This window comes from Emydura macquarii, unplaced genomic scaffold, assembly GCF_026122565.2.
Source record: "Emydura macquarii macquarii isolate MOO-44397 ecotype Brisbane River unplaced genomic scaffold, CSIRO-AGI_Emac_v2 contig_3534, whole genome shotgun sequence".
Classification (NCBI taxonomy): Eukaryota; Metazoa; Chordata; order Testudines; family Chelidae; genus Emydura; species Emydura macquarii.
This window is the reverse complement of record NW_027133671.1, coordinates 276,016-303,225: the sequence shown is the minus strand read 5'-3', so window position 1 is coordinate 303,225 and position 27,210 is coordinate 276,016. Positions and strand designations below refer to the sequence as shown.

The 27,210-nt window shown below is 53.9% G+C and overlaps 1 protein-coding gene across 1 annotated transcript; it reads left to right on the top strand.

Moving 5' to 3' along the window:
- The first annotated feature begins 3,212 nt into the window (after window positions 1-3,212).
- On the top strand, window positions 3,213-26,946 carry HMGCS2 (3-hydroxy-3-methylglutaryl-CoA synthase 2). Its single transcript, XM_067536354.1, has 10 exons — window positions 3,213-3,370; window positions 5,111-5,565; window positions 8,030-8,155; window positions 13,089-13,253; window positions 14,246-14,414; window positions 20,034-20,204; window positions 22,519-22,625; window positions 23,676-23,801; window positions 24,804-24,927; window positions 26,415-26,946. The coding sequence occupies exons 1-9, from the start codon at window positions 3,258-3,260 to the stop codon at window positions 24,908-24,910; spliced, it is 1,539 nt and encodes a 512-aa protein (XP_067392455.1). The 5' UTR covers window positions 3,213-3,257; the 3' UTR covers window positions 24,911-24,927; window positions 26,415-26,946.
- Window positions 26,947-27,210: the final 264 nt, after the last annotated feature.

Here is a 27,210-nt window from a genome sequence, read left to right as displayed (position 1 = left end):
GGAACTGGAACTGATTGTGGTCAGCAAATGCCTGTGAAACCCCTGGCAAAGTGCATTTCATCCCCCTAGATGCTTATAGAGGATAACAGCCTCCCACTGTTGCTGGTTACTCCATTAGCTCAAGTGGTAGAAATCTGTGCTATGGATCTAAAGGGCCAAACCCCTCTGCTGACCAAAGCTGGGGATCAATCTGGTTTGGCCTGCTGGAATTTCAGCCTTTTAAAATTAGGACACTACATTTAAAAAAAAAACAACAACAAAAATTAGGCTTGCAAAGCCAAGCACTCAAAAGAGGGAATGCCAGAATTAAGGTTGCCCATGTAATCTTAATTTGACCCCTTGTTCATATGCATTATGATACAGTCTGTAATTACAGGATCACATACTGTCCTTTCCATGGAGCCCCTGCCTCATTCAGTGCACAAGCTGGACTGGCCCTGGGGAGGAATCAGGGCTGTGTCATGAAGGAGGCTGTTGTCTGTAGGACCCCTGTGTCATTGTTGCATAATTTGGAAGGTGTGTCATGAACAAGGCACGGTACTGCAGGAAGAGAGAGGATGGTCTCGTGGTTAAGGGAGTCAAATGCTGCTCTGGTGCATTGGATTCTATCCCTGCCTCTGCCCCAGAGTTCCTGTGGGATGCTGGGCATGTCACTTAAACCAAAATGTTCACAGGTGTCCACTAATTGCGTGTTCCTCATTTTCTAAGTGCCCAGCGTGCATCCCTGGGGCCAGGTTTGCAGAAGTGCTGAGTATGCATTGATCTCAATGGGAGTTGCATTTCGACCATGCAGAATGCTCTCAAACTGCTAAGACCTCTGGGTACTCAGGCCCCAAAGTGTCTAAAGGTCGGCACCCAAAATTAGTGGCCACTTTTGGCAATTTTGGCCTTCCTCTCTCTCTGTGCCTCCATTTCCTATTTGTACAATGGGGATTATGTCACTCCCTCTCTGCCCTGGGGGGCTGTGAAGACAACTCCTGTAATGTTTGTGAAGCACCCAGATACTGTGGGGAGAGCACGAGAGAAAGAAATGAATAACTCTGTATTGGAGCATGGTTTGGAGGCTATGTGGCCAAAAAACCAACCTTAAGCCACACCTGGAATGAGGAGAGATGAAGGACATACTGACTAACTGCCCATCCACTGCCTGGGGGGCAGACGGTACATGAGCGTGTAATTAAAGATGGTATCATAACGCATATGCACAGAGGGGCAGAATCAAGGCGGGACAAGTATCCTTAGCTGTGGCATCTCCTATCTTTTGAGTGCTTGCCTTTGCAAACGTAATCATGTTCTTTTAGTGTGGCTCTTCCGCTGTGCTATGTACATACCTGCAGCCTATAGCCCCCAAACGGAGGTGAAAAACATGCCAGTCGCAGAGCCGTGCCTGCTGCAGTTCGGAAGGGCCAGCGCTGAGGCTGGCTGTTGTAAACAGCCACACGGGGACTGCGAGACAACAAAAGGAGACCTTTGGCCTGGACTCTGCTGTCAACAGAGCCCCCGGCAGCAAAACAAGCTTTCCCCGGCAGAGCCGGCCAGCACTGTCACGGACGTGAGATGCAGGCCTTCCCTCGCAGCCTGGCTTGCGGGCACCTTGGCCCCATGCTGTGTGCCCACCCCCCTCTGTGCTAGCCCCCCAACACAGGGAGCTGGCCTCTCAGGAGCTGCCAAGGGATTTCAGCATGGAGGAAGCAGCAGCTGGGAGGGCAGCTATTGATGATGTATAGTGATGATAGCTATTGATGATCATGTATAGTGGCATTACAGTTGTGACTGGAGGGCGCAATTGCAGCCTGGCTCCCACTGCTCATGCAAATGGGAGCTCCATCCAATTCCCTGAGGGCTGGTTCCAGCACCCATCAGCCAGTGAAAAGGCTTCCTTGTACTGTTACCCTCAGGGACTCACCCTCTTGCTGCTCCGGCTCCTACAGGTCGTGCTCCCTTATTGGATGGTAAAACTGATGTCCTGAGAGAGCACTGTGACTCTCTCTGATGATGAGTACATACAGCACCTAGCACAATGGGCCCCTGGGCAGCCCTGGCTTGCCACCCGCCACCCAAGGGGTTTAGAGGAACAGCCTGGCGCCAAGCACCTCCTCCATCTGTTACACCTCCTTGCCTCCCACTTGCCTGAGCCAGTCCCTGGGGGTGAGGGTGCTGGAGGGAGAGGGCACGGACACCAGCTGGGCGCTTGCTGGGCCTGTGCCTGTGTGCAGCGTGCACAGGCTCTGACCCAGCAGTGCCTACGAGGAGGGAAGGATATGCCCAGCTCGGTGACGGCACCATCATGTTCCATGCAGCGCCCTGGACAGGCTCGGGTATGAGGTAACAGCCCAGCTCCACCAAGGGACTTTGGTTCCTAACTCCCATTGAAATCCTGGCCATTAGGAGCCTAAATCCGTCTGTGGAGCTTGGCCCTCGTCAGGGATCCATCTACAGTCCAAAGGGGAACCAAGCTGCCACTGTGACTCAGGTGTCAGTGGGGCTCCAAAGGAGACCTAAGACTGGTTCTGTGCTAAGGGTGACGGCGTTTCGGATGCAACCAACCAACGCAGTGTAGCATGCCCCTGCTTAGCCACAGGCTGGGGAGGGCTCGACAGACTGGTTCCCAGTCCTGGGATGGAGAGATTGGATAGCTCTGTCCTTCTGGAAAAGTTTCTAGCTTTTTCTTTCTCCACTGCCAGTCCCCCTGCCACTGCCCCCCAGCCCTCCGCATGCTGGATTACGTGGTGGGGAAAGAGCCCATCTGGCAAGGATGAGTTTGGTGCTGTGGAGACTTCACTGGTGAATCCCCCCTGGAGGTGCCTGACCTTCTGCCAGGTGCTGGTGGGAGCTCCTGGCTCCAGGGGGTCATGGGTGCAGGCTGGAACCTTCAGCATGCCCCCGCCCAGAGCACGGGCTGGGGGGGGGGTGGAGAGGAGGCAGCTGCAGAAGGGCAGGCCCCACAGGGCATGGGGCAAGCCTGCAGGAAGGTGCAGTGCAGGGGAAGGAGATGCCTAAGGAGGTGAGTAGGGTCCTTCAGGAGAGGGTGGCAAAGACAGCTCCAGGGGGCTGTGAGGAAAGGGTGCTTCTGTTTTGTCGTGTTGGCCAGTGTGCAGTGACCTTTGGTTGAGCAATGAGTAAGGCACACACAGTTCGCTCCCCTGATAAGTGCAGGGAGGGACGTAGCCTGGCCCTGCTGCAGGGAATCTATATAAGTGCTGGCGGGGCCAGGGAGGACACCTCGCTGCTGCTACGTGCCCATCAGCCTGCAGAAAATGTTCCGGCTATTCAGACAAACCAGGTGCTGTTTGCATGTGAAGCGAGCACTGCAGAGACCAGAGTGGCCCCTTTGGCCAGCGCACCTCACAGCTGCTGCACAGCAGGCCAGGTGAGGAGCAGATTGGGGAGCCAGTCCTGAGGGTCAGGACATGGGGGCACCTTCCTTTGCCCCTGCTGGGATGCACTGGGAATCCTGGAGGCACAGTCCCAGTCAGCGGCGAGTGTGTTTGAATAGCTCTGTCCTGGGGAGAGACCTGATCTGCTCTACATGCAGACTCTGTGCCCCAGCGTGATGTGCGGGGATCTTTGGCAGTGCCAGGGAATGGGGGTCTGGCACAACAGCCACGCGGCGGCAGAAGGGAGTGCAGTGCCCCCTGTACTGCGTTAGAAGCGGGGGACAGAGCAGTAATACAAAGGGCCCTGGAGGGATTCGAAATGTGGGTTTCAAAATAACCAAGTGGAGGCACATAATCCCAAAGACAGATGTGCAGGGGGCGGCAGAGAGCTGGGCCCCAGGAAGGGTGGAAGACCTCGGGGTGAAGATGGCAGCTAACTAGAGACCAGTTTGCAATCTGTTTTGGCTGCATATGCAAAGCCGTCCTGGTCCAGCACCTGAGAGAGGCGAGTGCCTCTCCCTGCAACTGTGATGCGCTACCTCTGGAAGAGTGGGTCCAGCTGTGTGCCCCTGCTTTCCGGAAAGAGAATGGCGACAACTTTGGGAAGCATTTCAGATGAGCAGCAAGAGGCTGGAGTTGGAGGGAAAGCTACGAAGAGCAGACTGTGTGCAGCGAGGCTCAGGCATGCTGTGATTCTAATAGGAACATGCCGCTCTAAGTGTGGGAAGACTTTGGGCCGGATTCCACGGCCAGTGAAGGCAATGGGCCACTCCCAGCCCCATTGACTCCAGTGGTTTCTGAACTGAGCCTTTTTAAACATGAGCTAATTAATGTCCTGGCAACTGGCTGCAAACAGCGGCTGAGCATAAACACCAGGGAAAGAGAGGGACAGAAAGCTAGGAGTAGTGGTAGGGAATTCAGGGAAAAGCAACGTGGATGGACTGTCAGGAAATCATGCCTGAGCTGTTAGGCTGTGGAATAACACCCCGAGGGAGCAGATGGGAGCCCCCTGAATTTGGACATTTAACACATAGCTGGAAAGTGGACTGTACGGAACAACCCCTCACCAGCTGGGGGAACGGACTACGCAGAGCAGCAAAGGGGCTCGTTCCTCTCCAAGTAGAGATCTGTTATTAATCACCTCTAACTGGAAACAAGGGTGACTTGGAATAAAACCAACACTGCCTGGGGAGGGTGGGAAAACAGGTTCCATAACACGCAGATTCCCCTCTGGAGCATGAAGCAAAGAACATAAGGAATGAGTCAGACCCATGGCACATCTAGCCCAGTATCCTGTCTTCCGACAGTGGCCAAAGCCCGGTGTTTCTGAGGGAATGAACAGAGCAGGGAGTCCTCAAGTGACCCACAGCGCAGCAATGGAGCGGGGACCCTGCTACTGCTTTACAGCCCTCTGCAATGGGGGCACCTCTGAGACAGGCAGCACACTTAACACATTGCTGCCTGTGAGGCAGCTGGTTTGTCCTCTCTTGGCTCTCCAGCCTGCATTGGGTGAGGGTGTGCAGCCAGATACCACTGCCCACAGGGTTCTGCTATCTCTTCTGGGCCCTGTGTTGGGTTGGCGTGTGTAACGCGCCAGCACAGTCTCAGGTGTCTGGCGTGGCCTGCACTAGGCCTGCGTGTGTGCACCTGTGCGACTGTCTGTGCCCCGAGGGGTCTGTGAGCTCCTCCCACCATGTGCCAGAGGATGTTCAGTGCTCCCCCTTGTCTTTCAGTTTCTCCACCGCCTCCGTGGAGCACTTGTCCCGGTCCAACTCGTGGCCCAAAGACGTGGGCATCCTCGCGCTGGAGGTTTACTTCCCCTCGCAGTACGTGGAACAGGTGGAACTGGAGAAGTACGATGGGGTGGAAGCTGGGAAGTACACCCTGGGCCTGGGCCAGAAGCAGATGGGCTTCTGCTCAGCCCATGAGGACATCAACTCCCTGTGCCTGACAGTGGTGCAGCGCCTCATGGAACGCAGCTGCCTTTCCTGGGATGCCGTTGGCCGGCTGGAGGTGGGCACAGAGACCATCATTGACAAGTCCAAGGCAGTCAAGACAGTCCTAATGCAGCTCTTCCAGGACTCGGGGAACACGGACATCGAGGGCATCGACACCACCAACGCCTGCTACGGCGGCACAGCCTCCCTCTTCAACTCTGCCGACTGGGTGGAGTCCAGCTCCTGGGATGGTGAGTGGTGTCCAACTAGTCGGGGGGGGGGGGGGGGCGAAGGGACCCCCAGCCGCGGCTCCATCACTCTGGGCCCAGGCAGGGCTGCCAGTGAGAGCTGGCCTGGGGCAATGGCTCTCCCGGCCTCCCAGTGATTGATACCCCAAACTGGTGGCTCTCGAGGCTCTGAAATGAGGCACAGAGCTAGCTACACCAACTGGGGAATCCCCCTTGTGGCCAGAAACTCCCCAGCCAGGGGCTTGCTGGTGGCTTCTGCTCTCCATGTGTGGAGCAGCTACTGTTCCGTAAGGACTTTACATGGGGAGTGTCTGCAGAAATCAAAGGTCCCACTCCATTTTGGGGAGGTGATGTGATGCCATGCCTGCAGCCTGGGCGGGAGCTGTAGGGAACAGCAAGTGCTGGCCTCTGTGGCAGCTGTATCATCTTCAGATGAAAGCTGCATTATTAAGTACAGGTTCTGGCTGCTTGAATGCTGAGAAGACACCCCGAGCAGTGTGACGGCAGGGGGTCAGCTGCTCTCTGCTGGTTGGGGCCACTTGACGTTTTTTATGTTCAGCCCATTAGCCTCAATGTTGTCTTCATAGTCCTCCCATCCTGAGCCCCCTTTGTGGGGAGTAGATGCGCATCTGTGATGGTATGACAGCAGGCAACGTCTGAAGCCTTGTCACCATGGCAGTATGGCCGTGACCCCTATCTGCACAGGGGACACTGTAAATGTCCTCTCAGCGGATTGTCTGTGGACTTTAAAGGTGATTTTCAAAGATTTTTTCCCCCCAGAGATTGTACTTGCGCCCTTTTCTTGATTTTTATTAGGATGTAAAGAGGGCTAGAAAGGCTTCTAAAGTTATCCTGGTGTCCTTGCCTTAAAAGGATCCGGAGTGCTGGCTCTGGGCTTCCCTGGTCTGGCTGTAGGATCTCTTGGATGTTTCAGAGGATGTCTGTTGTTATCTCTCACAGGAATGTTGGATGTTTAGCAAAGGCTTCCTTCCCCCAACACATTAGTCGCTGAAGTTAAATAGATGCTAGCAAAAGCAAACAAGTTTTAAAGGGACTAAACCTTTCATCTCCCCTTCCGAACTGCACGAGTGCTCTGGCAGCCATCCCAGTCTTCCAGGCCATAACACTCCCACATTTCTAACATAAAAACAAGGAAGAATAAACCTTTGTAAATAGTCAGGCCCCCTTTATCCATCAAAGCCAGGTGGTGGTGGTGAAAAGAGCACATGCTCAATTTTGTTTCCTTTACCGGTCACCTCTAAGAAATTTGCAGTCTCCAGTGGCTGACACTTTAAACACCATCCCCTGTGGGTAAAGTAGCAGGGCAGCCATAGCTGAACCCTGAGGAATCCAGAGTTTAAGATCTCCAGTCTCAGGGAGTAGAGCTGCATTACCTCCAGCAAGTCCACTAGGGACTGCGCTTGTGCTATTGATGTGACGTGTAAGGCGTTCCAATAGAACGAGATGGCTGGCAGTACTAACCCCTCAGACAGAGGGAGAGGAGTCTAGCCACTGGGCTGTAAGAGGTCAAAAGGGCTGTGACATTGTTAGCTGAAAGAGGGAGCGTTGAAATTACACAGATGAATGTCTGTAAAGGGTGCAGTGTTGGGAGTAAGATTCTTGATCAATATTATAGTGACACCGAGAGCCCCACCTGACACTGGGGTTCTTCCATTGCGCTAGGTGCTGTACAAACATAGTGAGAGATGATCCTTGCCCTAGACAGCTTGCAGTCCAAATAGACAAGACAGACAAGGGTTGGGAGAAAGGAAGAGTTACTGTTCTTTCCTGAAAGATGAGAGAGTTTTGGTTTTTTTATTTAGCGTACGCAGTTCGGTCAAGCCAAGCCACAGAGTTCTTATCAGCGCTGTTCCAGGCATGAAGAGCTCCAGGAAGATGAGTAATTTTCCAGTCCTCAACCATGTGTGTCATGGTTTGTGGCTGCACACATTGCCATAGTCTGGGAGTGAGGTACAGAAATTAAGTTATTTACCCAAGGTCACGTGGCCTGTTTTCAGATCCAGGACTAGAACCCAGCTCTCTCAAGGACCCATCTTGTGGTTAGGGCATTGGACCCTCCTTCATCCCTCTCCATGGGGCTGCTGTTGTGCCAATGGAAGGGGATTTATAGTCCATGGTCACGTCTAGTATGTTAAGCATGGCAAACGGCTTTGAGCTGTGTTGAATGTCTACTGGGTACAGGTGTCAGGTGGCCTCACGGGCTGAGGGCCAGGTGGGCAGGCAGGGCACATGTTTGCCAAGGCCTTTTGTTTCACTTTGACCTGTACTGAACACTGCTGGCTTTCCATTTCTTTAATGTCACCAGTCTCGAGGGATTTTCCCACCTTCCGTATATGCAAACTCAGCTCCAGGGCAACATTTGGTTCAGGGTTACTCAGAGACTGAGACTTGTGTGGGATGTTTTCATGCTGCTGCTCTAACCACGTCTGTTCTCATCCCGCCCTAGGGCGCTATGCTGTGGTGGTCTGTGGCGACATTGCAGTCTATGCCACTGGCAATGCCCGTCCCACGGGAGGGGCAGGCGCGGTGGCGATGCTGGTTGGCCCAGATGCCCCTCTGGTGCTGGAGAGAGGTGGGTACCATTCATAGAGCAGCTGTATTTCCTGGGAGTATGTGCTGCAGAATAGGTCACTGTCAGGGCTGACTTACTTCCGATGAGCTGAAATGAGTAGGCTGGAGTCCTTGAGAGATTGCTGCTGCCATCACACATCTGTTCCAAACCTTTGGGTCTTCAGCTCCCTTTTAGGCAGCTTAGCCTTGGAGACGCCTGATCCCAGGGGATGTGTCTCTTGACACCAGCCCCTCCTGCGCCTGGCAACAATTGCTGGTCCCGAGGAATTCATTTTTCAGGATGGGGATTGGGACAGGGACACTTTACGGCTCTTAACCGGATGATCGGTTGTGAGCCGGGGCTGTGTTTTTAGTTCCAAGTCAGCGGGAGCTGCTGTGCACCCAGCACTTGTGAGAATCAGGCCACTCACTTAGGTGCCTAAATAGGAATGAAAACCAGGAGCCTAATTTTAGGCTCCTGTTTTTCAAAATCTTGGCCACTGGCATAACTGGATCTGTGTGTGAAAAGAAAACCTTGGAGTGCTGAGTCCCAGCTGCTGAAGTCTCCGTCCAGGACTGCAGAGGGGGAAGTATGCAAAGGAAACCTTTATGAAAATAAAATGTAAAGGAGGAAAGAACTTCTCAGATGCATTCATCTTACCTGCCTGATGTCTGGCTGCTCAGCATGCTCCTTAAACTTCATGGAAAGACAGGTTGGAGTGGTGCCCTAGTGCATCAGCACCTCCCTTTGGCCAGACAGGGCATTGCACAGAGTCTGCTTGGATCATCAGGCGGTCAGTCCACCCCTCTTCTCTGAATCTCTATAGTCCTGTTCTGGGGTCGAGAACATTAACTTCTGTCCCGCTGGGGTGTACGGGCTTCCCCTTATGTTTGGCGGGGGTTAGTTGGGCTTTGTCTTCAAGGAGCCTGGAACACCCTTTGGCTGGTAAGGAATATGTAAAAGAATCTGGGCCCACCCACTCCACTGGGTCCAGCTCAGGGCTCTCAACCCAGGCAGGCAGAATCTGCTCCTCCACAATTCTCCTGCTGTGCCCTGAGCTCCTTCCTACCTCCCTTGGGTCTGTAAGTTTCTGCAGCCCGTGGCTCTGGCTGTCCGCTCTCTGAGTCATTGTCATTCTGGGGTGGCTTCTCACCAGCTTTCTGGCAGGACCTTCTTTCTCTGGCCTGCCTGCTCTTGTGGCAGCCACCCTGACCCCTCTGCTTCTCGGTACTTTTAGTCTCCCTGTTGCTGTGGGGCTGCCAATGTATGGCCAGTATTAATACCTTGATGGCCAGGCTCACAGGGGGTCTACACACCCCATGACAAGACACAACATCTAACATGTTCCTAAAGCTCATTGCAAAGAATTGCTGAATTTCCACAGTTGCCATCAGCCTCATGGTTGGTTAAATAAAGAGAGAACGATTGATGCCCCAGCTTCAACAATACTTGGTGGTGCTCTCAGAGAAACTGTGAGTCAAGTGTGATTGGGCATGGCTCCACCGAAATCAGTATAGCTATGTCGGCTTTCACCAGCTGAGTCTCTAGCCCTGTGTCTGTACATGTCCATTCAGCTAGCATAAGTGTGTTGACACTTGTGATAAGCACAAGGACTTCGATGAAAACAGAGCATGGAAGATATGCAACAAAGGATTTTACTAAGAGGCACTAAATTTGCAAAAACAAATAAAGGGAATTTTGGAAGAATTTGACAGATTACAGACTGTAGACACAATTATCACAGTCCCAGTAGATGTGGGGCTTGACATAATTAACAACAAAATTAAGTACAGATGGAGAAATAAAATAAATAAATAAGAAGATCCAGAGAAGCTGAAATCTTTCCATAATTTGGCCAACTTCATTGATCTACTAGCCCAGGTACAAGCTATTCTAGCTGCGCCCATTCCAGTTGTGTTATGGGTAAGGTCCTACTTAATTTGCGATATTGCAGATTCCACAATATTAGGCTTCCATCACAATTTTGTCAGCTGCCCAGGGATGACAGCAGGAACCCTGGTTGTCAGCTGCTGATGGCTGGGGCTCCCGCTGTCACCCCACGCATTAATGACTGTAATATAGTTGCAGAAAAATGTCTGGTTATCACAAAAATTAGCAGGCATAACATAATACTTGTGTGTTTATATTGTTCCAGCAAATGTTTCTTAAGCAAATGGGTCTTCTCTGGCTTTTCCAAATTAATAATTATTACTTTTCCGCAATTTCCCATGTCTTGTCCGCAACTCAACCGCAGTTATTTGACAAACCACCCACGATTCAAATAGGGCCTTAGTTATGAGTCAAAGCAAGCCTTTTCTCAGACATTTGGCAAGCAGGGGCTGTGCAGTAGCATGCTCTGTATTACCTGTCACTATCCAAACTGGCAGGAATCACACAAGGAAAGAACCATCTAAGCGTGTGGATACCAGACACCTGCTGCCTGTGCACTGCTCAGGAATGGTACTTAGCCATTGGCCTGAAGCAGACAGCGCAAAGCTCCATGAATTAAAACTGATGCTGGTCTGTGTGAAGTGCATCGCCAGCAAACAATACACGTTGTCAGCGATGCAGGCCTAGATACAGCTTGCATCGCAGAAACCAGGCTGGATGGTAGCTCTGGCTCACTGTCACCCTCCAGCCTGTCTCAGGGCCGGGAGGCAGGCTGCTTCATCCTTTCCTCTCTGCAGACATCAAGTCCAAACAAGGTGCCTCGGATGAATGGATTCAAGTGACCTTGTTTTATCTTGTGATAGAACCAGGAGCCCAAAGCTAACCTAGAGCTCATGCTCACATACAGACGATGGGTTCATGAAGGTGCTCGCTGACCCTTGACTTGGCGTCCTGGCATATTAAATCCCTCACTTGCCTCCCTAGGACTCTCACAGGCCATCCCTGGTCCAGCCCACATAGCTGGCCACACATTGGTCTTCAGAGTCCATGTCACTGTTGATCACATCCCAGCCCACTCACTGGCTGGGCCGGGCCATCCCCTCAGGCAGGTAGTGACCTGGGAGAGCTGCTGACAAGGCCAGCCCGCAAGCCTGATTGGAACACAGAGCTTCTTAGACATGATCAAATTCCTGCACTTGTTACAGGGCAGCTGCCCACCCGGCACAGACCGGGGGGTTGAAGAACCAGTGAATCACCATCCTTGTGCTTCAGCCTCTACCCCCATGGCCTTCCCTCTCTGTCTCCTTGCTGCCCTCATGCGCTGAGTTGGCTTGGGGAGGGGCAGAAACTCGAGGCTCAGGGCAGAAAATGAAGGCTGAAGCAGACTGGAACACACAGTTTCCCCATGTCTAGGCTGCAGCTGCATTACAGGCCCAGAGAATGGGCCTATCGGCTTCCATAGTAGCTACCCTAAGGAGCTGTCCAGGGTGGTAAACAGCTTCATCAGTCTTACAGCACACAACTGAAGACAGCTCCAAGCGCCACAAAGACCCAGAGTCCTGCTAATGCCCATTCAGGAAGGCTTCTAAACCAGGACTCTCTCCGCTTGCATCCAACCACCAGCAGCAACCACCGCCTGTGTCTCTGGAGTGCTGTGCATTACTTTCTCAAGGAATACTGGGCAACCTGAAGGAGGCTTCACCCAAGAGCTTGAGTCCACCTCAGGCCTGGCCTGGCTTGTGACAGAGAGTCCTGAGCAGCTGGTGCCATCCCTGACCAAACAGCCACCACCTCATTCAGGGAAGGAATTGTTCCTTCCTCCTTCAAACATGCAACAGTCCCCCCAGCACTGAAGAAACCCGCCGTGGATATGTTGGGTCTAGCTAGGCCCCATCTAGGATCAACCTCCCATCCTGAGCAAGCTCACAGCGTAGCTAGCCAGAGGCCAAGTACCTGCCCGTCTAACCAAAGTGAATATTCTACACCTGGCACAGTCTGGATTCAGGACAGGATATGGGCCTGAAAGTGCGTCAGTGGCACTGCAGGATGCACGCCTGCTGACAGTGGATAGAGGGCAGCCATCCAATCTCAGCCTCCTGGGCCTCTCTGCGGCGTTCCCCTCGGCCAGCCATGATACTGCTGTCCTGCCGAAGAGAGGGGCTGGGTCTGGGGAGCGCACTAAAATGGTTTAAACCCATCCTGGAGGGACGGGCTGACAGGGTGGTGAAAGGAAACTGTGCAGCTGCCTCTGAACACGTCATGGGTGGCGTCCTGCAAGGACCAATTCTTTCACCGTGCCTATGCAGCGTCTACACTCAGCCACTAGGAGAACTGACCCGACAGCATTGACTCAAGTGCTACCAGTGTGCAGATAACCCACAGCTGTGCCCCTCCATCACCACATACAGCTGCACCACCGCCACCAGGCTGGCCTGTTGCTGGAGGACAGAGGAAAGCACTGTGCGGAATTTGCAGCCAGAGTGGCACAAATGGTCAGTTGGTCAATTCAGTCCATCGCTTCGGAGGTGCCTGGCTTCCTCGTTGACATTGAGCTGTCACATAGCAGCATCCATGAGTAACGCTTTCTGCTCTCTCCGGCTGGCTGAGAGACTCTGTCCCACCCTGGCAGACAAAGCCTGGACTCAGTTATACACAGCTTCATCCCCTCCCGGCTGGGCTACAGCAGTGTGGTATACCAGGCCAGGAACCTTCAGCTTGTAGGAAACGTGAGCTACTAGAGACCGGTGCAGTACATCAGCTCAGATACTACATTGGCAGGGTTGGTACAAGATCCTGCCTAGAATTCAAGTGCATCAAGAGCAAGTTCTCTCCATAGCATAGCTCTCAGGTAGGAAGGCTGGAGGATGACGTCAGAACAGGATGTGGGCCCTGAAAAATGGCTCCTGAAATGTAATGTTGTGAATTTTTTTTGCAAAGGGCTGTGGTGGGTTTTGGCTGAGAGGTTTGTTGCAGTTGGGGCTCTGGTGCATGGGGCAATGGTTTGCGGTTCTGTCCCTTTGCTGTCTGCGATACACGCTGCTCAGTCCGTTTTTTCTCCTCCCAGGCGTTCGGGGAACACACATGGAACATGTGTACGATTTCTACAAACCAGACCTAGCTTCAGAGTACCCTGTGGTGGATGGGAAACTCTCTATCCAGTGCTATTTCCGGTCCCTGGATCAATGCTATTCTGTTTACCGCAAGAAAATCCAGAGCCGGTGGCAGAAAGGTACAGAGTCTACGAGTGAAGCAGGAAATCTTCTGTGTGCATGGTCCCATTGCGTCAGCCTGGGTACCTGCTCCTCTGCCTTTGTGGGGGTCACTGGCTATCTCTCTGGGCTCTCCTCCTGTGTTGTAGGGCCTGTGGGTTTCTGGGTAGGAGGACAGAGGGGCCATGGACTGGAGGGGCCATGAGTGGTGGGAACACAGGGGCAGGGCTAAGAGGTGGAGCCGCAAAAGTCAATGAAGCTGTCATTTATTGGGCTCTTACCAGGCTCCTAGCCAGACAAACAAAAGTGCTGGGGGAACAATTTGAAAGAGGCTGGTTAACACAGGGACAGGGGCCAGACATGTCTGGGTGATCAGACAGAAAGATGCATATGTTGAAATGGTGGGTGCCATTTTCTCCATTGGAGGAAACTTTAAATCCTTTTTAAAATGGTGCCGACACACCGCGTGTTTCCCTGTTGTGACTCGTCCAGTGCTTTATGCCTGGGGAACTTGCTGGTGGCAGCATGCCAGGGCCACAAGGGCGTGCCCCATCAGGCAAAGGCATGAGCACCTGGCTGTGTGGGCACGTGCTGAATAGCCGCTGTAACCCACCCTCCCCCAACACAGAAACCTGATGCCCCCAGGCCGACCTCAGGCAGTAGCAGCTGGGTCTGAGGTGCACATGGGTTGCAAGAGCCCTTCCAGCTCCCTTTTCAAGCTGGCTCCTGCAGCAGGAAGGGTGAGACTCTGCCAGAGAGCTGAGGCTTTGTGAGTGACTCGCCTGCCCTGGTTAAGTGTGAGAGGGAACGTATCTCCCTCTGTTGTCCCCATTTCGGGCATCTGTGGGGTTGCCAGTGTGTCTCCCTGAGCAGGATGGGAAGGCTGTGTGGGGCAGGTCTATGGGTCTCTGCCGTCAGTGCCTGGTGCAAGGCCAGTGGGTCTCTCTCTCGGTGCAGAGTGGGGTCGATGGGTCTTTTTAATGGGTGGCTCGCGTCTCCTATTCTGTTGCAGTGGGAGTGGACAAGCCTTTTACCCTCGAAGACTTCCAGTTCATGATCTTCCACACGCCCTTCTGCAAACTGGTGCAGAAATCTGTGGGGCGAATGATGCTCAACGACTTCCTCGCCGCTTCTAACCCCGACACGCAGAGCGGCATCTACAAAGGCCTGCAGGCCTTCAGGTGGGTGAGCATGACAGAGCAGGAGTGCTCTCTGCTCAGGGGAGTGAGAGTCCCTTTGGCTGCCAACACCTGTGGAAAGGCAATTCCGCTAGTGGGGGCTGCAGATGTTTTCCTAGCTGGGTCCACATAGGGACTGCACAAGGTCAGGGACCAATTTTTCTTGGTGTCTATTAATAATAATAATGATGCTGACAATGCCCAGCTTGTATTTAGTGCTTGTCTTCTGCAGAACTGTACAAAGAAGATCAGCATCCTCCTCCTTTTACAGGTGTGGAAAGTGAGGCGCAGAGAGGGGAGGTGATTTGCCCAAAGTCACCCAGCAGGCCAGTGGCAGGGCCAGGAATAGCACCCAGTCCCCGGAGTGCCAGGCTAGCGCTCCAGGCCACACCAGGATTGTCCAAGTGGGGATGGAGTTTTTCCTTGGGGGGCTGCGGAGGCTCAGGGAATGAGATGATTCCAGGAGGGTGTTTGGGGTGAGTGTGTGGTTTCCTTTGCAAGGGCAGCGGGAGATGGGAAGGCGAAGGTTTCCCTGCCAGGGTGGCGGATGTCATGGCGTGTGTTACTCCTCCGGCAGTGGCGGCGTGCGTTCTGGCCAGCAGGAGGGTCTGTGAGCGCCCAGCTCGGGATGCTGGCTGGCTGGCACACAGAGGGTAGGTCTGGGGCAGTGCTCGCGGAGAAGCTGTGGATATTCAGAGGGTACGAGGGCACTGGCAGGGGCTATGGATGTTAGGACAAATAGGGTTCCTGCCTTGGGGGATGCATGCGGTTGGGGTGGGACATGGCTCGCTACTGTTTGCTGGGGTGCTGAGTGCATTTTGGCCACAGTGGGGGCGACCACAGAGCCAGAGGCAATGGGCAGGAATGTAGCCTCACCCTCACTGCCTAGAGATCCCCAGTCACAGACCGGGACCTCATAGATGCAGAACATAGAGCTGGACCCTGCCCCAAAGAGCTTGCAATCTAAGACAAAAGACAAGAGGCGGATACAGCCAGGGGGAGCAGAAGGAAACAAAGAGACGGTGCAGGTAGCATGGCGGGCTGGGGTCTCAGTCGTCCAACTGCCTCGCCATTCTTAAGGTTTGTGTAGACACTGTGGCAAATAGGCGACTCCTGTGTCTAGTGATACTTTGGGAGGTGTTTTGCTGTGGACAGAGGAGGATTGTTTGTTGCGGGGCGGGGTGTCAGTAGTAACTCAATAATTAAATCTGAGCGGAGATGTGCACTGAAACCCAGGATTCAGCCTCTCCATTATGTATGAAAGTACTGCAACTCCTCCCGTAACTGGAGTGGCTGATCGTGGAGCATAATGAATTTTCAGAGAATTCACAAATCAAATTTAGGGATCCCGTGTTTTAAAGGATGTTTGCAGTGTTGTAGGCATCTCGGTGCCAGGATCTTAGAGAGACAAGGTGAGTGAAGTAATATCTTTAACTGGACCAACTCTCCCCAACACAAGTTGGTCCAATAAAAGATACTACCTCTCCCACCTTGTGTCTCTAATTTCTTGAAGGCCATATCTTTAATTTTACACCTGCCTTTTTTTGCCCCTATAATCTCAGTGACAGAATCATATCAACTCTTCAAACTCTCCGTGGAGTTAAAACTCCCTGAGATCTACTGCATAGGCCTCATCTGAAAAATTGGTTATTAGAATCATGATCATTCCCCCCACACCATTCTTCATAACTGAAGGTTTCTCCTTCCACAGAGGCTGAAGGCTAGCGGTCTCCTAGAGAACTCCATGCGCTGCCCTTTTTCAAAATGGCTCCTATCTCCTCTTGTTCCCAGCAGGACTGAAGCCCGTGTCTGTGTGCACCCCCGCTTCCTCACATCCTAGAGTGCCATGATCCCTGAGTGCCCCTGTCGTTTCAGTCCTATTGAGAACAATGGGCGGTGGGAGCCATTTTGAAATGGGGCGAATTATAGAATCATAGAATGTTAGAGTTGGAAGGGACCTCAGGAGGTCATCTAGTCCAACCCCCTGCTCAAAGCAGGACTAACCTCAGCTATATCATCCCAGCCAGGGCTTTGTCAATCCTCAGCTTAAAAACTTCTAAAGATGGAGATTCCACCACCTCCCTAGGTAACCCATTCCAGTGCTTCACCACCCTCCTAGTGAAAAACTTGTTCCCAATGTCCAACCTAGACCTCCCCCCTGTAACTTGAGACCGTTGCTCCTTGTTCTGTCATCTGCCACCACCGAGAACAGCCTAGCCCCATCCTCCCTGGAACTCCCTTTCAGGTAGTTAAAGGCCGCTATCAAATCCCCCCTCATTCTTCTCTTTTGCAGACTAAACAAGCCTAGTTCCTTCAGTTTCTCCTCATAAGTCCTGTGCTCCAGCCCCCTAATCATTTTTGTTGCCCTCCGCTGGACTCTCTCCAACTTGTCCACATCCTTTTTGTAGTGGGGGGCCCAAAACTGGACACAATATTCTAAATGCGGCCTCACCAATGCCGAATAGAGGGGAATGATCACTTCCTGCGACCTGCTGGCAATGCCCCTCCTAATGCAGCCCAATATGCTATTAGCCTTCTTGACAACCAGGGCACACTGCTGACTCACATCCAGCTTTTTATCCACTGTTACCCCCAGGTCCTTTTCTGCAGAACTGCTGCCTAGCTCGTCTGTCCCCAGTCTATAGCTGTGCATGGGATTCTTCCTTCCTAAGTGGAGGACTCTGCACTTTTCTTTGTTGAACCTCATCAGATTTCTTTTGGCCCAATCCTCCAGTTTGTTTAGGTCCTTCTGTATCCTATCCCTACTTTCCAGGGTATCTACCACTCCCCCCAGCTTAGTGTCATCCGCAAACTTGCTGAGGGTGCAATCTAACCCATCCTCCAGATCATTAATGAAGATGTTGAACAAAACCGGCCCCAGGACCGACCTCTGGGGACCTCCGCTTGTGACTGGTTGCCAGCTAGACATGGAGCCATTGATCACTACTCGTTGAGCCCTATGCTCTAGCCAGTTCTCTATCCATTTTATAGTCCATTCATCCAACCCATACTTCTTTAACTTGCTGATAAGAATACTATGAGAGACCGTATCAAAAGCTTTGCTAAATTCAAGGTATATCACATCCACCGCCTTCCCTACATCCACAGAGCCAGTCACCTCATCATAGAAAGCAATCAGGTTGGTCAGGCATGACTTTCCCTTGGTGAATACATGTTGACTGTTCCTGATCACCTTCCTCTCTTCCAAGTTCCTTAAAATGGATTTCTTAAGGACCTGCTCCATGATTTTTCCAGGGATTGAAGTGAGGGTGACTGTTCTGTAGTTCCCTGGATCCTCTTTCCTCCCTTTTTTGAAGATGGGCACTATATTTGCTTTTTTCCAGTCCTCAGGGACCTCCCCCTGTTGCCATGAGCTTTCAAAGATAATAGCCAATGGCTCTGAAATCACCTCAGCCAATTCCCTCAGCACCCTCGGGTGCATTGCATCCGGCCCCATGGACTTGTGTATGTCCAATCCTTCTAAATAGTCTTGGACCTGTTCCTTCAGCACTGCGGGATGTTCGCCTCCTTCCCATTCTGTGCCACCCAGTACAGTAGTCTGGGAGCTGATCTTGTCTGTGAAGACAGAGGCAAAAAAGGCATTGAGTACCTCAGCTTTCTCCACATCCTCCCTCATTCTCTAAGGGGCCCACACTTTCTTCATGAACATCTTTCAGTTATGAAAAATAGGGACCAAAAGCGACCAGCAATCTAAATATCTTTTCCAAACTGCCCATCGCCCCAGATCTACTCAAAAGGCAGGTCAAATTTGGGGAGGAGGGGGAAGCAGGGTGTTTGTATGTATGTGCAGGGTAATGTGTAGGGTGTATGCACAGGGGGAACTTGTGGGGATGAAAGAGGCGGGTGGACTTGGGGAGGGTTTTGTGAACAGGAGGTGAAGCTGCATAGAGGGCGTTTGGAGGACAGAAAGTAGTGGGAAATGACTACACTGCTCTGCCAAAGCAAGCAAGCATCAGCTCAGTTTAACCTGTCCTTGAGCTCTGGCTGCGCTGTGCTGGTTCAGAGAGAGGTGAAGCAGCTAAAGTGTTCCTGGGAATCTGACCCTATGTTCAATTATTGAAAAAATTCAGCTTGATGCTTCCTATCTTCAGCTGGTTCGAAGTCTCAGCTAGTTCAACATCTCAGCTGGTAGCATTGCCTTGGAGTTTCTTGTTCGGCTTTCATGTGTGAAACTTCTCATTTAATAGAAAGCCAACTCCAAGACACAAACAATGCTAGAAAGCTGAGCTTGCGGAGAAGTAATTCAGGGTAAAATACACTACAGAGAGGGTGCAATTATCCCTGCACCACCAAACCCAAGAAATTCCCAGATGAAGCTAAATGTAGAAGTACAAACATGTTATGATAAAGAAATGCACCATTAGGGAACCCAAACAACCTGAACTGTGACCCAGTGGCCCTGTGAATGTGTACTAGGGACATTTCACCTGCCTGAATTCCTGCCCCCTTTTCCCCACCCTTCCCGAGACAGCTTCCTCAGCCCCTTCCACAAAAATCTCACCCCTGCTTGAATTCTCATGGTCCCGCCCGGGAAATCTCATCCATGCAGATGAGCCAGGGTGCTGAGACCACCCCAAAACCACATAAGGGCTGCCAAAAAATGAAAAAACAATATGACTTTTAAAGAGACCAGGTGGGTGAGGTAATACCTTTTAGATGCTGGTCCAGTAAAAGACATTACCTCACCCACCTTGTCTCCCGAATATCCTGGGACCGACACAGCTACAACTACACTACATGCCTTTTAAAATCAGTTTCATCTTATCTAGGTCCATATACACTAAAATGCCTTAATCATAGTTGTGTGGTCTCATAGTTCAAGGCAACTGCACCTGTATTCCCCTTCTGAGATCCAGCCAGGGCATCCACTCTCAGGCTTCCTACTCTCCAGCCACCACCTCTCCTGGGCAGAGACATGTGTGTCTCTCTCCCTCCTGACCGGAGCCTTTTCAGGCTAGACAGTTCTCTGCCTACACAGTGAATTCCCCAGCAAGCCAGACTGCTGAAGCACGCCTGCTTTGTCTGTCTCCGCAGCAGCTCTGCACACCATAATTGTTCACACTTGCTGAGTTACCACACGGCTCTTTCTAAGCAAGCACATTTAATCTTAAGGTAAAAGCGTTACAGAGAAAACACAGCAAACAGTAAATGAACCTACACCTGTGCTAACAAGCTCACTGGAGCTCACCCCCTGACTCCATCAAGGGCTTTAGCAGTGAACAGTCCTTCAAACCCCTCCAAGTGATTTCTCTGTGATTATAAGTTCATAACCACCTTGGCTCAGTGCAAGCCCACCATGAATCAGGGAGTCCCTCTTTTATCCAGGTGGAGCCTCTGAGCTTGTGCTGGTGTAACAGATGATCTGCAGACTGTGGGTTACCCCTCAGGGCGCAGCTTCAAAATATTGGGGCCAGAGCTGAGACGTTGCCTTCTCCCCACAAGTATTTCCTGGGAAATCCACTCAGCGCAGAGCTGGCCCCGTCTGGTAGCTGTACTGCCGGAAGGGATTTGGGCCGGGCAGCTGGTGTGTTTTCACCCAGCAGTTTGTCCCCCTGGCTGGTTTTGAAGACATTTAGTGACCTGCCTCCTCCTCCTTTCCAGGGGAGTGAAGCTGGAAGACACTTACTCCGACAGGGACGTGGAGAAGGCCTTTCAGAAAGCTAGTCTGGAAATGTTCAGCCAGAAAACCAAGCCCTCACTACTTCTCTCCTCTCGCAACGGCAACATGTACACCCCGTCCATGTATGGCTGCCTCGCCTCTCTCCTCGCACAGTGAGTCCCAGTGCCCGGCCCCCTTTCTCCCGAGCCAGCCCCCATCTCTGCCTCCCCAGGCCTAGGGGCTCCTGCATGCCGGCAGGGAACACGCCGGGTGTGAGGGGTGTGGGTGGTGGGGGATGTAGCTTTTGTCATTACAAAGTTTTTGCTCTTGCACCCTTCTTCTGGCCGCAGTTGCTCCCGGCAGGGGCTCGGTGCTGGAAGGGGCCAGTTCCAGGGTGCTCAGTGGCCTGGTCTCTGCCATCACCTCTCCGTGCTTTTCTCCCCCCTTCAGCACTTTGCTTTGCAACTTTACCTTGCTTTAAATTTCATTCCTTGCCTGGCATTGCCGGATCTGCACCTGCCCTCTGTGTACCTGTCAAGGGAGGGCGCACCTCCCGCAAAAACCTCCTTCCAGGGTAGGCTTGGTGCAGCTCGTGGGGGATGCCTGCTGTTTGTTTTCCCTCCACCCCCCCAAGCAGAGGCTCGCTCTTCCAGCAGGGGGACAGCCACGCTAGTTTCAATGAAATCCAAGGGGCAGGTGCTGTTTAACCAGACCCAGGGTGTGTTTCAGAAGCAGAGGGGAAAGAAAGAGACTCAGCACCTGGCAGGGTGGGGTTGTCCCGGCTCCCGCAGGTCAGCACTCGTGCACTGCAAGGCTGACAGTGCTAACTCCGCTGTGCAGAGCCTGGCTGTGCCTGGCCCTCAGCGCCCACTCTCTTCCTGGCGCTGAATTCTGCCTGAGATGCAGCAGCGTCCCCTGGTCGCCCCCTTTCGTAACGTGCCCATCACCATGCACCAGGCTCTCCTGGCCGGTGCTCTGCCGGCTGCTGTCTTCTTGAGGCATGTCTGAACTTATCCTTCTAGGCTCACAGGCCTAGTTTGACGTGTGGGGTGCAGAGGGCTTAGTACTATGAATAATAGGTAGAGGTCTAACTTCCAGATTTACTGACCAACAACCCCCCCTGCACCTCTAGAGATGCCCCACACCCCCATAGGGGTCCCCCCGGATCCTGTTCCCTTGTCCCAGGGAGGAACCGACAGACAGCCTGGATTCTGCCTCCCCACCCCAAGGAGGGACTGACAGATCACCCTGCACTCCCAGAGATGACCCCCTGGTATAGGGAACCCTCCCCAGATCCTGTCCTCTCACCCTGGGGAGGGTCTGACAGACCGCCCACAGGAACTCCCTGCATCCCCATAGGTAACCCCCCAGATCCTGCATTCCTGCAAACCTCCCTGCACCCCATAGGAAACCCCCATGGGTCCTGCCCCCACTGCCCCAGGAAGGGAAGGGGGGAGGTGGTACAGAGAGGGGTGGTGCAGAGCTAAGAGATTCCCCTCCCTGCCTCCTGCCCTTCCTTCCCCTCCCGTCCTGTTGCTGGGGGGAAATCTCCCTGCCCCCCTGCTCTGGGTGTAATTCCCTCCACCAGTCTCTGCCCACCTACCTGGAGGGATGCCCCCCGTGTTCTTTCATAACCCAATATCTGGAGTAATGCCTCCCCCAGCCGCAATATCTGGGGGTGCCACTCTCTATAGCACCCCATCCAGGGATGACGTCCTTGGAGCTAGGATAACAGCCCCTCACCACCAGCACTGGGGAGTCACTGGGCCTCCCGGGGGGTCATGGGCTCCTTGTGGGAGCCCGCCAGGAAGTCAAGGGGGTGCTGGTGGAAGCACGGGACCCAGGACGTGGGAGCCCAGCTTGCACTGATTTAGCCACATCTGCACCCGTGGGGCATTAGGCCGGGGCGTGGGCGAAGTGGGGCTCAGGGAGGCCTGGGGGCCAAGTGGCTGCAGCCCCAGTGCAGAAAGGGCACCCTGTGGCCAGCGTGAGCCTCCTGCTGCCTGCCTGGGGACCGGTATACAGGTTGGGGGTGTAGTGCCCCCCCCCCAGTTTTCACCCGTGTCTAGGCCCCCATTCAGGGATCCTGCTGGCATGGAAAGCCTGGGCCTGCTCCTTGCAGTAGCTTTTGTTCTGGTGTCCTGAGGCTCCTCAGGCACCTTACTAGTCTGCCCCCAAACCAGCCGGCGGCGGTGTCCCCCTGCGGCTCCAAAACTGGCCTCTGTTCCTCGCCGGCTGGATGCCATGGTCCGGCACGCTAGGGACCGGAGGCGAACCTGTCCTGCCCTGCTCCGCTTGCTTCCTAGGCCTGCCTGATGTCACGCAGGGGGAGCTTTTCTGTGGCTCAGCCAGGTGCCATTTCTGGCTGCCCCTGTCCCCAATTTAAAACATCTGTGTGCCAGGACTTGCGGGCAGCTCCCAGGATTTGGGGTGTCCGGCCTTTAGTGCGGACGCTGTCCGCTGATGGCTTGGTTTGCATTACCGCAGATACTCGGCTCAGCAGCTAGCTGGCTCCAGGATCGGGGCCTTTTCTTACGGCTCGGGATTGGCTGCAAGCTTGTTTTCCATGAGCGTCTCACAGTGCGCTGCCCCAGGTGAGTCCCTTCCTATTTGCTCTCCTCGCTCGTCTGCCCTCGTGCTCTGCAGGGGGTCGTGATGGCCATGGTGGGTCCCACAACAGTTCTGGCCTGGGGACGACCCAGGGCATGGCTGTACATGTCACTTGTGAGAGCAGGTGCAGACAGCATTAGAGCAGGGCTGGGGGCAGAGAGTGGGCCTGGACATGCCCCGTGCAGTGGTGTTCTGGCTGCAAAGACCCAACTCTGCCCCAGCTCTGCTCATGGCCAGGTCATGTGAGCCCTGTGCAATATCCTTGATTTGGACCCCTCTGCCGGAAGAACAGATGTGACCCCCCCCATCCCCACAGCAAGGGGCGACTTCTAGCTCCCTGATGGGGAGGGCACTGGTGTCTCCGGGGCTGCTACGTGGCCGGGGCTGAGCGGAGGGAGGCTGAGGGTTGTAGCTTGGAGGCTTTATATCGAACAGGTTTTGGGGGGACACTTCCAGCAGGTTGCTGTAAAGGGGGCCCTGGAATTGCTGCAGGAAACCTGACCCAGGATCTAGCCAGTTTTGATTGTGCCAGCAGCCAGCCCCTGATGCTCCAGAGACAGCTGCACAAACCCTGTGGGGCAGTTGGGGAATTGCTTGCCCATGATGGTGGTGGGGAGTTTATTCCTAGCCCCTCGGCAGCTAGCTGATATTGGACTACGACCCGACTTAGGGCTTGATGGCAGAAAGCCCTAGGGAAACCGTTCCCCCAGTGCGCAAGGGCTGCTTGCGTTCCTACCCCCAGCTGGGTCCTGGGATCAGAGCTCAGGCCCACATGGTGGGGCAAGGAGGGATCCGTTAGAGATTGTTTGTCAGCTTCTGAGTGGCTTTGCCTATGTGGGGAAGGTGGCAGAGGGTGTACAGAGCCTGTGGCGACAGCCCTGGCTGGCATGGGCAATTACTCAGATACCCATCTCCTGCAGGGGAGTTGTGACCTGCTGCTGCAGCATTTGCTGGCTACCGAACCAGTGGGCACCCCTCTGCTTCCCTGCTCTGACCTGGCTTGCTGGCTCACCAGGGGGCTTTCTCTTTGCCAGGTTCCCCCCTGGACAAGCTGGTCTCCAGCCTCTCCGACCTGCAGACACGCCTGGATTCCCGGAAGCGTGTGCCCCCGGAAGAGTTTGCAGAGATCATGAAGCAGAGAGAGGAAAGCCATCACCTGGGTGAGGGAGCACAGGATGGGGGAGAAACAGGCAGCTGCAGCTAGCACTCAGGGGCCAATGACTCAGTGAGGCTGGACTTCCAACTGGACCCCTAAATCCGCGTGTAGGCACCTGAGGAAGTGCCTGATTTTCAGCCAGGCTGAGCACCTCCTGCTCCTCTCGAAGTGTGTGTGTGGGAGGGGATGAGGGTGCAGGATTGGGCCCACGGCATTACTGGGACGCTCATGCAGAATGTGCTGCTGTGGCTGGGGTGTGGTGGTGAATCCAAGTGGCATCTGCATGGCAGCCAGCTCGTGTGAGCTGCAAGTCACTGACAGACACCTGACATGGACCCACACCCGGTCCCCTCTAGGGACGGGCCTGAAAACCCCTGGGTACCTGGTAAGCCCAGGAAAAGGGCAGGTGTCTCTTCTCCCTGAAGCCTGGCTTTAGATGCAGAGTCCCAGGCATGCACCATACAAACTAAGGTCTCTTCTGCCCCTGGTACCCTTCTTTCCTGCTCGGGGAGCATGGGACCCCCTCGATCCCACAGTCACCGAGCAGAGAACGGCTCTGAGTGGAAAGATGCTGGCCAGGGCTCTGGAGCATCATTTAGGGCCCTCGCCTGCCAGGAGCTCCAGTGAGCTGGGATGTGGAGCGTCCCTCCCTGAGTGTCTTTGCTGGTGGGCGCTCACTGGGAATAGGCTGACAGCTCCCCTGTAGTGTATCTGCAGGCACTACAACTGCAGCCCAGGCCTGGGAGTCTGGAGACCTGGCATCAGGTTCCAGTGGTCACTTTCAGATCTCCTCATCCCAGCTAGGGCTGCTCATACAGAACTGCGCTGTGAGCCTGCAGGGAGACCCAGACCTCAGGGTCCAGCCGCTGCCACTCTCCTTGTGCCCTGGCATAGCCTTGATGTCAGCGGCTGCAAGGTCCCTGCCTTGGCAGAGCACAGCAATGCTGCCAGGTTGCCTACAGCCCCACGGGGCAGCCACCATTCAATCCCTCTCTTCTCTCTGCAGTGAACCACACTCCCCAGGGCTCCAAGGCTGACCTGTTCCCTGGCACCTGGTACCTGGAGCGAGTTGATGACAAACACCGCCGGCAATATGCCAGGAGGCCACTCTAGGGGGCACAGGCTGCTAGGTGGGTCTGAATCCTCGTTGGGGGGGGGGGGGAGCCTGGTGATTGCAAGGCAAGCAAAGGCAGTGGGAGAGTGGGGTGGAGGAAAGCGGGATGAGACAGTAATTGTAGAGGAAGAAGGAGGGTTGGTTCAGTTCTTCCTGGGGGGAGGGCCTGCCTTTCTGAGTCCGTTTCTCCCTGGGCATTGAAAGGACAGGAACTTTCTGGGGATTTCTGCAGGGCAAGGATGGTTCCAGTGGGAATAGGGGAGGTCTGGGCCACCCGGCCGCTGGGGGTCATCAGAACACAGGAATGGCCAGACCCCAGGTCCATCTAGCCCAGTCTCCTGTCTTTGACCATGGCCAGAACCAGCGTCATCTGAGGAAAGTGTCAGAACTTCATGATGGGCAGAGGTGGGGCAATCGCCCCACCCATAGTGGGTCTCTTCCTAGTCTCCAGCAGTTGGAGATTGATTTATGCCTTGGGGCAGGCGGCTCAGTGATGGTTTCCCTTCCAAAACATCTGTCATCAACAATAACACTGGACATGCCCTATAGCCAGACAATGTCCAATCCCGCATTGAGTCACAGGCTGGGTTCGTCCAGTTCTTCTTGCTCATTTTCTATGCCCGTTGCATTGGTGCATAGACACTTCAATGTGTTAACGCTGGGCTGGGGGCTGGAGCTCCAGCTGCAGGCGTGGGGCCAGGAACAGGGCCCGCAAAGTGGCTGGGAGCCAGGGCCAGCCAGGAGCTGAGGCTGGGGCTGCAGCCAAGGGGCAGGCAGGACAGGAGCAGAGATGGCAACAGAGCAGGGCTGGGTGATGTTGGCACTTCCTCCTCACCCCCCAGGTGGGGCTGGCCCAGGCCCTGCCATGCCCTCTACCCCACAGTTTGAGGGCCTCTGCAAGGAAAATGGTAGACCTTAGTGCCTGGGACTGAACAGTGCTGCTCAGAGGAATGGGGTTTAGCTGTGAGGAGGGGTTAGTGGACCCCAGGGAGGGGCTTAGCAGTTAGGAGGGGTTGGCGGATCCCAGGGGAGGGGCTTAGCAGTTAGGAGGGGTTGGTGGATTCCAGGGGAGGGGCTTAGCAGGTACTTTTGGGTGGCAGGACTCAGGTTCTCAGGTTCTCTGGTTCCTCGCCCCACCTATGCTGCACGCCTATCTGCACTTGGAGCTGTGGGCAATTCCCAGCTCAGAGAGACAAATCTGCGCTAGCTCGCATGGCACTGGTGTGCTAAAAATAGACTGCAACCATGCAGCGCGCGCTGTGGGCGGGGCTTACTCCTTCCCCAGCAGGGAGAGAAAACCGGCATGTTCCCAGAACAGGGCCGACTCCCATCTGGTGAAGTGGCTGTGGTTCTGAAGGAGGAAAGAGCCAAGCCCGGGCTGTGGTTATTGGGCTGTGGCCTGCACCAAGGCTGCAAGCTGCTGTCTGAGGAGTGCCTTGCCTGCCCCTCGCAGAGGCTGGTGAGACTGTGAATTAATTCACTCCCATTGCGCTGTCCCTGCAGACCTGCCCAGCCTTGTAAGCGCAGATCCTGAGGCAATGGCTTGCACACCTGCCAAACCACCAACGCGGCACAAACAAGCTCCCACAGCACCGGCTGCAAACATCCTGGCTCCATTATCGCAAAGCGGAAAGACTCGCAGCTAGACCCGGGGGCATGCACAGCTGCTGAAGGACCCTGTCGAGATACTGCAGCCCTGGATGTCTGACTGAGAGGCTCACACCATTTGACCTGTGTCTCAGTGCCTGGTTTAGGGGTTTCACTGATGCCAGACACTTTATTCCTTTCCTCCCCTCTGGTGCCCCTCTTTGCTGGAGAAGTACGTTTCTGCAGTTGTAGGGCAATTACCTGGGTGTGCGAGGATTGCCCTCCCTTTGGGCAAACTCCTCTAGAACGCAATGGGGATCAAACCACAAGCGTTCTCTAGAAAAGAAATAAATTCTATTGGCCTTCAGAGCAATGTAGATATAGCTTTAACTGAGCCTTTTTGTAGATTTTTATCTGAAATTCTCCTAGGCGATGGGTTAAAATTCAATGGCACTATCATTCTCTTCCTAGCTTCAGGGCTTTCCCGCACAGGCTCTTAGATACTCTTGCCATAGGTGGTTCAGGCTGCCTTTGGCTGAAACGGCCTATGAAGAATAGCTTAGAGGATGCGTCACTTTGCCTAGTGCTGGGCTACTTTGTATTCTATAAACTTTTATATCTTATAAAAGCCATTATCTATAGTGGGGCAAACACGGCAACATCACCCTGCGAAGGAAAACCTATAGGCTCAAGTTAACAACTCTGTTATGAG